Below are 15,678 nucleotides of genomic sequence, written 5' to 3'. Positions count from 1 at the left end.
AAAGCTTTAGCCTCAGAAAGGGCAGAAGTTGTACAAGAGGGCTGCCAGCCTGAGTCCAGGCTTGCACAAAGGGAAATTAAGATGGAAGCTCAGGGGCAAGCAGCAGCACGGGGGTGAGAGGAAGGAATGGAAGGCAATAATGACAGAGAAGTAATGGATCTCTAGTAATCTGTGGGTTTTTTCAACATTTGTTGAGAATTTTCTCTAGCAACTTCCTTTGTTTTGTTTGTTTGGGGTTTTCTGATCCATTGCCATCACTATAACTATGGAGTGACTGCTCAACACACATGCTTTACTGTTATTCAGAAAAATGGCATGTGTGTGTATTCAACCTAGAAACCCAGAATGAAATTGCTTAAGAAAAAAATCAGCATACTCAGTCTGAGCTGGACTTCAAGCACAGCACAAGGGAAGCATTGTAGGCTACATGTTCATGTCATTAACATTTTAAAGCACAATGTTTGGTGAGCATTGAAGCATTCACCTGCTTTTGAGTTTTTGCTTTTAATTCTACCATGGAATAGTCAGTACAATATCCATTGCTTTCCCTTTTCCTCAAAGGGGGGCTTATTAGCAGCTGCACAGCATTTCATCTAAAGAGTAATCAAGATAAGACATATCTGAGAGTGTGTGAATATTGATATTGTCATTATTGCTCTCCAGGATCATAGCAAGGGACACTTAATTCACTGTTGTGTAAATAAACCTACTAGAAAATGAACATCTTATATATCATGGGCATTCTGTAAAGGATTCTTAACTAGGATTCTTGTCTTTTAAGATCAAGAATGTTCATGCTATTGAAAGTGTAAGGAGCCTTTTGACTGCATATCTTCTGCCATATTTTGGTAGGGTTTAGTTGTACAAGTTTCTTAATACTTTCATTTAGCCCATAGCATGCAGGCATATTCTTCGTAAGTCGTGGGAGTAAGCAAGCATTTCTTCCCAGTGCCTGCATTTCTTCTTCCACCAGTAAAGAGGAGAAAAAAGAGCACAAAGTCTGCTGTTATAAACACAAGTTTGTACTCAACACCAGCACTATACTTAGAGGACTGTTCTCTGTGGATCGAATGGTTGTGAAGATGAGATTCATTTGAGCTTAGTGTAGTCAGAACTCTACAGGTTCTTCAGCCAACAGATGCCTTCCCTCAACCATAAGATCTTAGCAGTTATCTGTCTCAATTCTGGAGATCACAGCCTCCCTGATAGTGCTCCAGTGGTGCTGTGGGAGGTCTCTGAATGTGCCTTGCAACGAGCAGTACACCAATGAACTACACCTGAATTTAACTGCGACACTGGTTTTGTGACTGATCCTTGTCTCCTGCTGTCCTGACCTGGTATTTCCATTGCATATGGGATGTAGTACTGACCACTTCACAGAGAATGAGGTTGTTTCCAGCATTTGGAGAAGAGAATGAGATTGACCGGCATGCTTGCTCAATGCCAGTGGAGAAGGGTCTGATTCTCCTTGCAGACGACTTTGTGGTCATGGCAATGGGTCTGCACACAGTCTGAGGGACTGCACTGCTCATCTCAGGGCTGTCATTGCAGGTATCTGTTCTTGAAGAAATCTGGGAGATCTGCAGTTATTTTTGATGAGAATAAGGTCCTGACTCTCTGACCCACTACGGGCAAAGATTAACTCATCTTTGCTGGCTAGACAAAACACGCGCAGTATGACAACTTCTCTTTCTTTCACAGTATGACAACTTCTGTTTCTTAACCAGTTTTTCACTTGCTTGTGTACCATTATGGTACACTGAATGTCTTGGGAATGAGTAAAAGTGCTGATGTGGTTGTGGGGAGCCTGGTATGAGGGTCCCAGGATGTGTCTCCAGGTAGGGCTAAGTGTTTGTGCTCCCGAGTGCTTGGGTAGTTTGCAGCAAGGTGTTTATTTGTCTTATGCTGTCTGTGTTCCTGGATTGTTTGAGACCAAGGCACACAATTCCACAAATTGATCAGGAAGCACAGCTAACAGATTTCTTAAATGACTTCTTATGCTCATAATCAATTGCAGAGAAGCTCTGCTGTGACATCCCAAGCTTGCGTGGCTTTGCTTGTTCTTTGAATTTAAATCATCCATCAGTTACTCAGGGGCTGCCCAGTTTTTGCTTTTGCGTTCCCTGACTTGTTGGACTTTCCTCTAGCCTCAGACCAGCATATCCCTATTCTTTGCAGGTGCTCTGTAATTGCTAGTTCTATTTGAAACATTTTGCTTTCTGTTCTGGTGCTGTCGACTTCTGATGATATTAAAATTTCCTGTGTTTGGTAGCTCAAACAATTAGTAATCTGTGGTTAAAAATGTGTTCTGACTGCTGAGGGGTTTATAAAACAGCTCTGGATTTTGGGACTGCTGGATTGATGACTGATGAAAAAAGAAGCGTCATGAGAAATTGCTCAATTCGGAGAATTATTTTCTGCCCACTTAGTCAAGTGATTGCCGTCTCTTGGAGAAACTTAGGCACAATTTTCAGTCAACCTATCACAAAATCAAAGGGGGAGGAGGATAAACTGGGACGGAGGCTGTAGTGAGCAAAAAGAACATGCATTTGGTTCACTGCCAGATCTGGTTTTCTTCCTGCCTCTTTGCTTCTTCTCTCTCTTTCCTTAAGGTTTATAAGGCATTTGGCAAAATGCATGAAATATTTTCCAGTATTTAGCATGTGCAGTTCTGCAATATTTGTGTAAGGATAAGATTCTCCATCAACCTAACAATAATCTGTGTCCATGAATATGTGAATGGCAGTTAAAAGACCAAACCTCATGATGCAGGTCCTGCCTTTGTGAAGAAGAAATGCTGTAGGCAGTTTTTGCTATAGACTGTCGCATGCTGCAAGGACATTCGGAATGCCCTTTGGTTTCTGTAGTAGGAGGGACTTTCAGTTCTGACTTTTTATAAAATACATCTGCTCATATCATGTGTGTTGATAATTTATAGGCAAAGAATATTATGGATTTCTAATTCATCCTTCTTTACAAGCTGATTTCAGGAAAATCCTTACTTGATAATGAGATTTGTTATGACATTGAATAAATATGCCCAAAAAATCATCCAGAAAAATACTTCTGTTAGCTGCTACTTCTATGTTCATTTTGTAGAAAAATCATATCAAGACTCAGATTTTGAAGGGTGATTGAAAAACACAGGTGTCCTAATTTTGGAAAAAAGGCTGCATGGGAAATAGTTGTTCTGTGGTGTCTTCTTTCTCATGTAATAGCAGAGCTGAGAAGACACATTCCAAAAGCTATTTTCTTAATCTCATGAAACAGCTTATATGCAGTCTTTAGGGATCCTAAAGGCTCAGATAGAGCAATGCTGATAGAAATCCCTTATAGAAACTACCTTTCCCACCATTAGCTTGTTGCCATGATCAGTGTAATAGCTACACATCTAAGATCTGAGTCTGACAGAGCAGCTCTTTCCAGCTCTGCTGATCAATTTCTATATCTCCTCCCAATCTGTGCTGGTGCACCTGAGTGCAGGACCAGATTGAATTTTCTTTCTACTACATTTTCACTTCAAGATACCTGTTTTAGAGTTCTCATGGCTAGTGCTATAGCGTAGTCATGCTGCTGAAGCATGTGTTGCATTCCAAACAGTGTCAGGATAAATACTGCTAAGGTTTACCCAAACTATGGAGGAAGTATGGGGGCTGCTCCAAAAGTAATGCCTCCTATTTTATTACACCAACCCACAATATCAAAGGGGGATGTTGGTGGGTGGTATGGCAATAGAGGTTGAACCTTCCTATCATATTTTGTTGCTGTGTGGCAGATGACAGCAGAGAGGCAGTCTGACAAAATGGTATCTGTCATGGTGTATATGAAGCAAAGGGGTGTCATTAAATTCCTACATGCAGAGAAAAAATGTACTGAACATTTATGAGAGACCAAACAGTGGATGTCAGCACAGTGAAACAGTGGGTGATGTGTTTTACCAGTGGTGACAGTGACATGAAAGACAAGCCAAGTCCCAGATGGCCATGAACAGCTGTCATACCATGAAATGAAGAATGTCTTGATCAGCTCATCTGTGTGAATCAGCTAATGGTGGTTACTATATTGAAAAACAGTGTTTTGTAGCTGAGAATTTTCTCTATCAAACAGTGTTATTGTGCACTTTGTGGTTGCTGTAGTTCCTGTGGAAATAAATAGGAGGCATTACTTTTGGAGCAAGCTATATACAGATGAAGTTAGCATTTGCTCTAAAATTTGTGCCACAAGCACATTCAGGATGTGCTTACGTATGCTGACGTATACTGCTGTTCTGGTAGGTGTCCTGTTATGTTTGCTACTTCAGATCTCAGTAATTCTCTACCAGTCTTTAAGTCACTCTAGACCAAGAGCTTCCCTTAGGATTCTGCCTGTTAAAACATTGTTGCAGTTCCCCTGTTAAACGCCACTTAAGGTTCAGCTTAACTCCCTAAAACCCTCAAAAGCTTTATAAGGTTAATCTTTCTCAAATATATGTCCCTATGTCCCTCTGGCTAGTGCTGCCTTAGTGTTCTTCCGTCTCAGATCAGCTCTGATGGGGTTTGCAGTCCTTCCACTCCCTGCAGCCCATTCCTGCCAGGTTTCTCTCTTTGGAGGGTGGGAACCTTCATCCTCGACTCCCATGGATTTGAACTGATAGCTGCTTCTCCTTCTTAGTGGGCTGCTGTCCTCCTCAGGGAAAGGAGCTCACAGGACTGCCAGGTGATCTGGCTGCCCAGGCCTGTGTTTGCTTCCTGGACCTGGATGTGAAGGGTGAAGCCTATTAGTAAAACAGGGCCAAGCCCACCCCTCTTATACAAAAGCTTGTGGGATCTTCCTACCCCAAATCACACAGACAGAATCAAGAATTGTAGGCATTGAGAGAAATCAACTGGCCTCTCATTTTTCTACTGACATGGTTCAGGCTTTTGGCCCATAAATATCCTCTTCCAGTGTTGCATTTCCTAGTAACCATTTAGTTTTATGTGTGCCAGATGTTAACCAAAGCAGCTGCATTTTGCATTTCCAGAAATGACCGTGTAAGGGAAGGTTAATGTTTCTTCCCAACATTTTATTGAGTGAGCACTGAGTAGTGAAGGTTGCTGAAGGGCTGCACGGGAGTATTGACTGAGAATGTGGATGGGGTGGGCTCTGCCAACCTGTGCACCTCCACGAGGGGAGTGGTTGGTTGTGTATGTTCAGATGTCACAAGTCTTTAACTTGATAAATACTATGTAGAAAACAAAATAAGTGACAAATGATGCGAATACATTTTACCATTGGGTCAGTAAGAATCCAACTTGAAACCTGGACTCAGTTGAAGTTCAGAGCACAGCATTGCTGCTGCCTATTTGCCATTAGGCAGTGAAAATGTGACCTGCTGTCATTTCTCTACCCACACATGTGGATGAGGCTCACTGTGAGGGGGGCAATCGGGATTTGTCTATAAAGCTGGTTTGTTGGTTGCTGTCATCTTTATGGAACTTGCATAACAAATTTACTCTATTCTCCCTCTTTCTTTCTCTTTTTTTTTTTTTTTTCTCATAACTTTTGTAATTGAAATGAATGTGCCCAGACCAGAAAACTGTAGCAAGTCAACACGCTTTAGAAAAATCATGTTCCAAGGTGTAATATTAATACAAGGTTTAGAAAAAGAATCGTGTGGCTTTTAATGCTTTTAATGTTGCCTTGATGCTGTAAGTGGAATATATGTGAGTGTGGAGGTTAGAGCCCTCTGACATTGAGCTCAAAATTTCCCAGAAGAATTGTAGGATATAGAAACATGTTATGTTACAGAAAGGTCTCCTCAGAGTATTCTGGTCCCTGAAATTCTGTGGGAATGAAAAAATCCACTGGCTCTTTCAGAAAATGTATACAGTAAAAATGTTAATTCATTGTGACCTCTTAGGCTTTATCAAGAAGAAAATGAGTTTTGTATTATGTACTTTTCTTGCACTTTGCAACTTTAAACAGGACTTTGATACTTGAATGTAGAGTGTGAGTCATATTGAAAAAGAATTATCTGTGGAGTTGAGCAATATATTGGCATGCCTAGGGTCTGCAAGTTTAATCAAGCCCGTTGTGCTGACAAAATGTTAGTAAACTTTCTGCTGTTGCTGGAGAACTGTTTATGGGAAAAATTTGTTAGCTGTGTTGGTAAGCATGAGGTGTCAAACAGTGCTTGTTATGCACAGTGGAAAGAGATAATCCTCTGGTAATCTTTCCTCAGTTTACACACTAAGTATTAGACAGTTGACAATGTTTGGAATATGTGACTATTGCTGAATAAAGTGTTACTTGCTGATAATTGGTGTACAAAGGAGCAAAGTTAGCCTGCACTCTTTCATTATTTTTGAATGCTTTTTTTGTGTAATGCATAAGCAGTGTTAATGATTTCTCTGGTAGGGGAAACTCTGTTCCCTCGTTTCTGAAGTCTACAAGAGTTGCTAAAAATGGTATATTCCTCTAAACATTATCGATTCATTCTAGAATTTGGAAAATGTGCAGCTAGAAATGATCTCAAAGCACCAACAGAGCTCCAGTGAAGGAAAAGTCCAAATTCCTTCACTCTTGAGGATTTGTATATTCATTGAACTTGCCTTCTTGCCTAAATGGTGCCCTTGAGACAATAAAGTCCTTTCTATAGCTGAATGACACAGTGACCAGATGGTTCATCCTCAAGTGCTGCCTTCAGCGCCTGCGTTGCCTTCGCTGCCATGTATTCCCTCTCCCTGCAGATTCATTGTGCTTTATTTGTTTGCTGCAGCTGTGCACGAGGAGCTGCTCATCTGAGGTCTTTCCACTTGAAACTGCCAGATGTCCTCAAGGGTTGGATCTTGTTAGGAAGTTTCATGTAAGAAAAATTTTCCATGTCTGAGTCTTTTCCCTCATATTTCTTCATGAGGACGTAGGTTCACCATGTAGTTACACAACTGGGTCCTGAAGCATCTTCCTGTATTGCTCTTTGCTGTGTGTCTGACTCTGAAACCTACGATTGCTGCAGGAAGCAATGAAAAATGTGGAGTCCATATATCACAGATTAGTCGTTTTCTCTCCTTCCCAGTCTGGGTTTAGAAATGTGGTCTTCCATGGTCATCAAAGTTTTAATACAAATTATGACAGGAGAACATTTTGATCTTTATGAGGTTTTGTTGATGACTTTACTTTGTTTCCTACTTGCAATCCATCACTTTATTAGTCACCCTTATAACAATCTATTTTACCATACTTTTCCTAGCCATTAATCTTTCATGAAGAACCTTGTCAAGTGTGTTTTAAAAACAAGAGGTTGAGCAGTCACTGGTTTTATGCTTTTCCCCAGCATTGCACATTGATTGTGACTTTTATACATGAATCTTTGTTGCTTCCGTTTAAGAAAAAGAAAAATAAAAGAGTACCTTTTCCCAAATGTTATTCCTTTCACTAGGATATGGACTTTCACAACAGCAATTACAGTAATTAGTTTCATAGGAAATCCAAAATTATAACTAAAATTTTCTTAAAATCAAAGGAGCATAATCAGCAAACATAGTGGATATATGATCCAGTTCCATGTGTTTTTTTTTTTTTCCTCTGGGGCTTGAAACAAATGTTAGATTGCTTCTTTGCTTCTTGGGAAGCAGCATCTTGCCCACTTAGTTCCTTAAACTTGTCCTTTCAGATCTGTGAGATCAAATGGCAATTCACGCTAAATTTGCTCTCAGTGACAGCCTGATAGTTTTCCTGTCTTCATTCCTCCATCGCTTAACCTTGGGTGAATTTCTGAGGAAGATGAAATGGGGACAAGGAAGGACAGCAAGGAAGAGAAGTTTTCAGGGGAAAACAAGGAGTTTTTTTTTGGTAAGTCAGCTTGTTTGTAACTGTTCAGAGATGCTCATAGTTCTGGTGTACTGTGCAGAGGTGTAGGGTGAGATGTGTGAGCAGGTAGAGCTGAGTCCAGCAGGCTCGGCACCACACATCTGTAGGACTTCTGATGGATCGCTGCTGCTGCCCAGATGTTGGATGTGCAGCAGTGATATCTACGTGATAGATTGCACAGCTATTTGTTCAACCCTGATTCTTCCTGCTGCTGCTCCCTTCATGTCTCGCTGGGGACTCTTATTTTACTGCTCTGAGTACGTGCAGACAGCCTCTGGTTTCAAAACTGCAAGTAAATAATAAAAGAGATTTTCTTTTTACTACCGAGAAGAATCACTACTGGCATTTTAGAGGCACAAGTAGTCCCTGCTTCTTATTTCATTGATACTAAGGTGTTTATGTGGAGAAAAGCTATTTTAGGTCATGTTTATGGCTTCGTCAGGACCTTCATCTGACAGGGGCTGGCAGAGCTCCACTGCAGGGAACCGGGCGATGGCACTGCGCTCCGGCTGGCTGCGTTAATCCCACTCTGCCTCTCCTGTGTTTGGCATGGACACCAAATGTGTGATCAACAATGAATACGGACCTCCAAAAGCCTTTTCTTATTTCTGGCTTTTCCTCAGAAATGTATCAGTTGTACCCCAAAGAGGCAGCTGTAAGAGGCATTTGATCAAATCATGCATAAAATGACTTCATTTTTTTGAAGAAAGCCTCATAGATACCTAGATTTATGCTATGGAGAAAAGAGAGAGTTTGCATAAAGAATGACAATGATTAAGACAGCAGATAAGTGCCTGTAAATAGTCTGAGAATGCTGAAGAAAGTAAATTAGAAATTTTGCACCTTTTAATATGCTGTGATGTGTGAGTTTTTGATAAAAATAACATTTTTAAATGGTAAATGGTAGTAGGGGAAGTCTGAGGAAGTAATGTTACATTTGTTTTTGCTGTTTTTCAAAAGTGATTCCTTGGGTCTGAGATTTCTTTAGTTAGACCTGGGCTTCTACCTCAGCTTTGTCTCTTAGTAAAGTTTTCTTTTTTCTTGCCTCCTAAGACAAGCAGAAAAGTAAGTTTTAGAACAAACTACTAATTTTACATACACCTGCAATATACTACGTAACTGGATCTGTCACAACACAGCTGAGACTGAAACGTATCTATTCGATGTGTGTGTGTGTGCTAATTAGTCCCAGATGGCATAAATTTGATGATTGTTTTCAAAATCATTATTATTTATTTTTAGGTAAATGTACAATAAAACATTAATATGTTTTTTTGCCAAATGTCATTAACATGTTTCTTTTGATTTCTCATGGGCTTACCTCTGTCCTCACAGAATGTAAGAGGCAGACATTTCGTGCAAATTTAAAGGGTTGGTAACAAGCTGGGATTTTTGTTCTCCTACTAAACAGAGGGGGCAAATTAGATGAATATCTAGGGAAGCTATTATTTTGTAAATAGTGTCTGCTGCAAAGCCTCATTGTTCTTACAGGCTCTGAAGCAAGGTTTTAACTTCTCTCTTTCCACAACATTCCGTATAGCTTTCTTGATTCTCTTGATGCTTTTCTTTTGAGTGTACAATTTGATCACAATCTTTTAATTACAAACCACAATATTATATCAATAGTAATGAATACAAAATTCCTTACATCAAAGAGTGAGCATAAAATTGCATTGGGTTTTCTCGTATATATATTTTTTTAAATAGAGAAGACATTCTTCTCTCTTGGTAGAAATTCTTGTTATCTCTTCCAGCAAAAGTTAGGAAAAGCATCTAAGAGCTTTATGCATGATAATTCAGAAGGAAAAAAGATGCATTATTAGGAAGTTCACACTTCAGTCACGGTGTATTTTTAATTCTCTTTTTCTTTCTTTTAATGAGGAAAAATGTTAGTCATTATGTTGGCATGCCAATTCCAACATCCGACTAATTATAATGAACATGAGAACATTTCTAAAACGTCTCCTTTCAAAATTCTTGTTAATGTGATTGTTAAGAAAATGTGTAGCTTGTAAACCTTTCACTGCTGATCGAAACATTTGCTCAGTTTGAAATCAGTCTTCTGAATGCTTTGTATTGAGGGTTACCTTCACAATAGTGCAACGAGTCTCACCAGTGACCTGCAGTCCTGTGCTTTGGTTGCAGTTTATGTACATGTATTCCCCCCTGGAGGTGCTCAGGGCTGGTTTGCGAGGAAGGCTGGTTCTGGAGGGACTATGTGGGAATCGTCATTATTTTGTTGTGTTTCTTTAGAACGCTCATGCACAGTACTGATTGCCCAACTCCTTTATTACTGCTGCGCTCCCTAAAGCACGGATCATGAGATTTAGTATAATCACATCCCTCTTGTTTTGGCAGTAAGATTTGTGTACCACTTTTGTTTTTCTAGAGGTCAAGCCTTAATATTTGTTTTAGATAAAATATCTTTGCATTAACGGTTTGGAATAGTCCTTTCCACTCCACTGACTTTTGACTCCTTTCAGACCTTCATTGAAATGCTTAAACTTTGTGATCTTTGACAAAGCCAGCTCCCACGCAGTTGCATTCGATGCATCAGATGCTTAGTATTTTTATAAGGGGAGCCTGTGGAGTAGTACACCTTATGTAGCACTTCAAATTCCATCTGAAGATACTGTTTTGGGAGTCGGTTTTGATATTTCCTTTCTTTGTTTGCATTACATTAAAATTTCAGAACTTTTTGATTGTTTTAAGGGCACAGGCACTGTGCTCTCCCATTGCACTACTGGAGCCTTCTTCCCTGGCTCTTGTTCATGTTCTGCACTGAGTGCATCTCTCCTGGTCTCCAGGAGCTCCCTTGTAATGACTCGATTTTCAGGCACCGATGTGTCATAGCCACGGCTGCTAAAAAAGCCTCAGAGTTTTCTGAGAAAGTTCTGTGGTTTGAGAACAGGATGATGTAATTGATTGTCTTGCTTCAGTGGTTCAGAGGAGCCTTTGAAGGTGTCTTTCTTATTACTTCTGCTCAAACGAAATGTCAGAGATGCACCCTGATTTTCTTTCTATGGATTCTTTTACAGACGTATGTCTATGAACCTGGCGTCCCTTCCAGCTGGCCATTTTACCATTTGCTCAGCAGGCGTATTGATGTACTTAAAAATACTGTAGAGCCAAGATTAAAAAATCCATTTATATTTTTCGTGGCTCTTTACCAGATATTCGAAAGAACGGTTATCCTAAAAAGTGTTCTGTCTATTACTGTTAAGGTGCAGATTTTTGCTATGCTGAATGAGATCTGTTAGCTGTCATTGAAGAGGGGGATCTGTTTTCCTCTGTGCTCCCTGGCTGCATGTCCCCTCCAGCTCCTTCCCATCGCATCTGGGCATGCTGTGGCTTTATATTTTATTTGGATCAGCTTATTTGTCCGGCAGAAAACTGATCCACTCCAAGTAACAATTAATTTTCTGACACTGATCTGAATTTGGGCAGTCACACAGCTGGCAAGGGGGAGCAGGGAGGAGGCAGGACTGCATGCAGAACTGCAGCTGAGATTGAAGGATTCTTTGCATCTGTAAAGACTGCCATTTCTGGAAAGGGCTGAATTTGTCTCAGGATCAAAAATGTGCATCTTTGCATCTCAGTTGGTATGAAATACACTTGAGATACACTTGACTGTGTGTTAGTGTAAACTTAATGGTGATTTTCATGGGTTTGCACCACTTGCTTTGGGGGTAGCAACATCTGTTTAAACTTTTTCATTCTAATTTATTAATAGGCACTTTCTCCCATAAATCTGCATTAAGAGCTTCTATCAGGCAGTAAGTGTGGTCCACGGTCACCTCAGAAGTACATTAGGCTTGCAATTGCATGTCTGATAGACCTGTCCAGGGGAAGAAACTTCCCAGAACAAATCAATATGATGCAATATACCTAGCAGTGTAAAAACAAAGGAAACAAACCTCAAACAAACAGTAATAAAAAATCACCAAACACCCCAAATCCCCAGGCATCTTTGTTCTTACAGTTATATTCTTATATGAAACTAGCATAGATGAGTATGCTTTTTGTCACAAAGGCTACATGTGCTATGTACAGATTTAAATTATGCTTTTTATATTCTTCAGTATCAGCATTTGGTGATATAGAAGATTTAGTTATAGTGCATACATATATCAGAATGATGGCAAATGTAGCTAACAAATAATAAAGTTAGCAAATAATAAAGTTCTTTACATTTAATAAAGCAGCAATGAAAAGTAAGCAGTTGTGCTGATGTTATTCCTATGATCATAAGGTGGTTGTTACTGAGCAAGTAGGTAAATGAAGGTTATCTAGGGTTAGCAAACATGCTGCAGTGGAACATTTGAATGACTAAACCAGCATTGGCCCACACTGTGTTTTGCAGTCCTTGGCCTGTCATGTCCTGTTTTGTGAGCAGCAGCCTCATCGTTCAAATCTGACAAGAGGAGGAGTTTCAAAACCATATTCAAAGTAAACTCTGCTGCCTGAGAATTGGAAGAGAAATGCCAATGCTAACAGGATAATTTGTTGACAGTTCTTTTAGTTGTGGCTGTGGTTGAGCTAACCATGGGCTGGCTGCCTCTGGGTGGGATCAGCAAAGCAGTGGTCCTGTGGTGCCTCTACATGGGAGGGTGTCCATGTTGCCATGGGTACTGTGCCTCACAATCATCTGGGAGTAGCTTAATTCCAATTAAGGTATTCAGAAACTGGTGATATGAAGAAATTTCCTTCTTTTCCTTCTTTCTTTTTATTTTTTACTATATATCTAGAAAGTAGGTTTTTAATATTGATGGTAATTCATCAATGAAATAATTTGCTTGGATAAGATAAAGTATATGACACATTCACTTACTTGGTCAAAGATTATACATTTTTTCAAAAGAGGTGCTCTTAGATCATTCAGGAACTACAAGAACTGCTCAGTAAAGTTCCATGGCATGTGATACAAAGAAGGTTAGATAGAATGGGGATAGCTGAAATTATATGTGACAGAATTGTATCTACTAAGAGGTCCTCCAAGAAGCTTTACAGTTTAATACTGCATCCTTCTAAACCACAGTTTAAATACCTGAAATTTTTCATGTATGCACATTCACTACAGTGGCACAGTGAGGCGTTTTTGTAGAGCATTTGCAGCCTAGGTATCCTCTATTGAGAAAAACTTTTGTGACTTTTTTTTTAAAGAAATCAACTGTTTGCAAATACTTATTCACTGTTGTTACTTTTTTTTTTTAATTGCTAAAACTTTGCTTCTACGATAACAAGAAAATTTGGCTATAGGGCAATTCAAAAATATCATTAAAAAAATAATGATTCCCTCAGTTTCCCATGTCTTTATTACTGTTCCTTTCCAGACAAGCTGGTATTCTCAACTCTTCTGGATTTAATGCCTATTGAAAGCCTGCCAGTAGTTTTAGAGAGAGTGAATTTGATGATTCATATTATCCCATCCTGTCCTGTGTTTCCCAGACTTTTCAATAAATCATTTGTTGCAGTTGTACTGTCCTGTGTTGTACTTCTTTGAGAAGTGTGGTATAGAGTTGTAAGTGGTCGTTCAGTGATTCTTTTAGATCCCTCAGTCTACATGCTTCAAATCTTAATGGGTAGATTTCAATGGAAAGAAAGTAAAGCACAAATTGAAACTGCTCCAACATGTCTGAAAGTAGCTTTTCTTACTAATTAGTTAAATAACATCGCTGTTCAGTTTCTTGGGAGTTTTAAGGTCTGGAAACAAGCGTTGCATTTCCATCGGATAACTCAGTGTTTTCTTTCACTGGTACTGGAATAAATATATTTCTTGAAGATTGCGATTTACAAAATATTCCTGTATTTGTTTGGTATGGGAGTGAATAGAAGCAATTAATTCAGGGAAATGCATTGCAAAGAGAGAGAGGAATAAAGGAAGAGATGTTTCCCTAGCACCAAGTTTTGTTTGGTTGGAGTTTTGGGAACCTTTTGGTTCAGATGGGCTTCAGGGGAGTGAGTCACAGCTTTACAAAAAATACAGTTAATCAGAGTTTATCCCACTGCTATCACCTTACTGCATGAGCTTTAGTGGGAACTTATCTGAAATATCAGCTTCTTCTGGATAACATTGGTGAGACTGGTGCACACAGCCTGGCCTGAACGAACTGGGCACGTCTCAGCTCATCTCTATGGGTCAGAGCCAGACTGATCAATGAGGAGTACATCATCCAGAGGAAATTTCCCGTTTGTATTTGTTCAGGGTTTTGCCTGAGGTGGAAGTTGGAAGGGAAGAGTTATTTCCTACAGTGTTGGTGTGTTAATGTGGAAAGTGCGTAATTATGGCAGAGTTGGTTGCGCTGTTGGGAATTCTTGAACAAACCTCAAAGTTCAGCCAAAAAGCAGTTATTCACTCTGATAGATACTGTGTCTATTTCAGTGTAGTTTTGTTTGGTTGGTATTGTTGCTTTGTAAATATAATTACTTTCTGTGTTCAGAAACTTGTATGGTATGTTGCGTTGTAGCTGAATACCAATTCCTCTCTTTTCCGTTTTGCAGTCTACCCACATTGCTCGAGCCAGCTTCCAGGTTGATGCTTTTGGGTCATCCTTCATCCTGGACGTAACGCTAAACCAGTAAGTAATGACTGTATCTTTCTGTGTGGTCACTGAGGACCTGGTTCCAGTGAAATATCGGTGTTCTATAGAGGCTTTTGAGGCACAAATGCTATATTTAGGTATTGAGTTAATTTATAGCAACATACTTTAAGTTTTTCCATTATTTCCTCAAGTACCGTATTAGAGTTTGAGTTTCTACTGTTATTACGTACTATTGCAATGTAACTAATGTTTGAGTTGTGTAATTTCATTTACAATCTTTCAGTTTATCATAAAGGCAAATTACTGTACTCATGCACAACCTCAATGGGTATTAAAACACAGAGTTGCTGAAAACTGTTAGCATTTTAATAACCAAGTGTAAAGTATTGGAGACACAGCAATAATGCTCAGAAAGGAACGAGACGGGTGGTAGTGAAGGAAGTTTCCTCAGATGTGTTTACAGTTTTTTGGGAACAGAGAGGCATTATAAGCCAGTGACACACTGTGAACTTCAGATGACGAGGAAAGATTGGACAATAGTAAGCTTAAAAAGAAATCTGGTATTTAGCTGTGGATAACAAGTTTTCAAAGTAGCCTTTTAGCACAGCTGTTTTAAAATTGCTTTACTTTTCTCCTCCAAAATGAAAAGAGAATAAATGGTATATTAAATGAAAATGCTTGGTTAAGTAATTCAGCTCTTAGTAATTGCACATAAAGTTGTGTGGTTCAGTGTTAGAGGCAAACTGCTTAGTTCCTCTACTAAAGAGATGAAGTATTCATGTTGCAGTGGAAGCCACTTTCTATTTTCTTTTTTTTTCCTTATTTTGTTTCACTTGTAAACACATTTTAAATAGTGGCAGTCACTTCACATGTGCTAACAAGTTAAAATCCACATGTGAATCTTTGCTGGCTGCAGAGGGAAGAGATGTTGCACTCCTACAAGGGAAGGGAAAGAGGCTGATTTAGAAGGATGATTTTTACAACAAATACATTTTAACAGGACATTCTTCCTCTAGAAATCCTTTGAGAAGAACTGAGTTCACAACACTGAAGTTTTTGTTTGAAATAATGATTTTTAATGCAGTATTTGGTGTTCTCTGTTTTACACTGCTGACAGTAGGTTGCACAAACTTGTTTTTATTTTGGGTGGCAGGTTAGTGTTCACAGTTTCTAAAAGCTCAGAATTCTCCTTGCCATATGAATATGAGGTCATTGTAATAAGAATAAATACATTTTCTAGTAGTATATTAAAGGACCAGTTTGGGATGTGATTTTTATAAACTTCAGTAGTTCCCTTTGGGTGGAT

The 15,678-nt window shown here is 39.3% G+C and overlaps 1 protein-coding gene across 1 annotated transcript in view; it reads left to right on the top strand.

Annotated features, from left to right (window-relative positions):
• The window catches only part of ADAM22 (ADAM metallopeptidase domain 22), a gene marked incomplete at both ends in the record, with an annotated part of 121,611 nt that overhangs the window by 2,505 nt on the left and 103,428 nt on the right, over positions 1-15,678 (top strand). Inside the window, one exon of the mRNA XM_079538354.1 lies at positions 14,332-14,408. Within this exon, the coding sequence (XP_079394480.1) occupies positions 14,332-14,408 (77 nt within the window). The remainder of the gene's footprint in view (positions 1-14,331; positions 14,409-15,678) is intronic.

This window comes from Tetrao urogallus (genome assembly GCF_951394365.1).
Source record: "Tetrao urogallus genome assembly, chromosome: 7".
Lineage (NCBI taxonomy): Eukaryota > Metazoa > Chordata > Aves > Galliformes > Phasianidae > Tetrao > Tetrao urogallus.
This window is presented reverse-complemented; position numbering and strand designations above follow the sequence as displayed.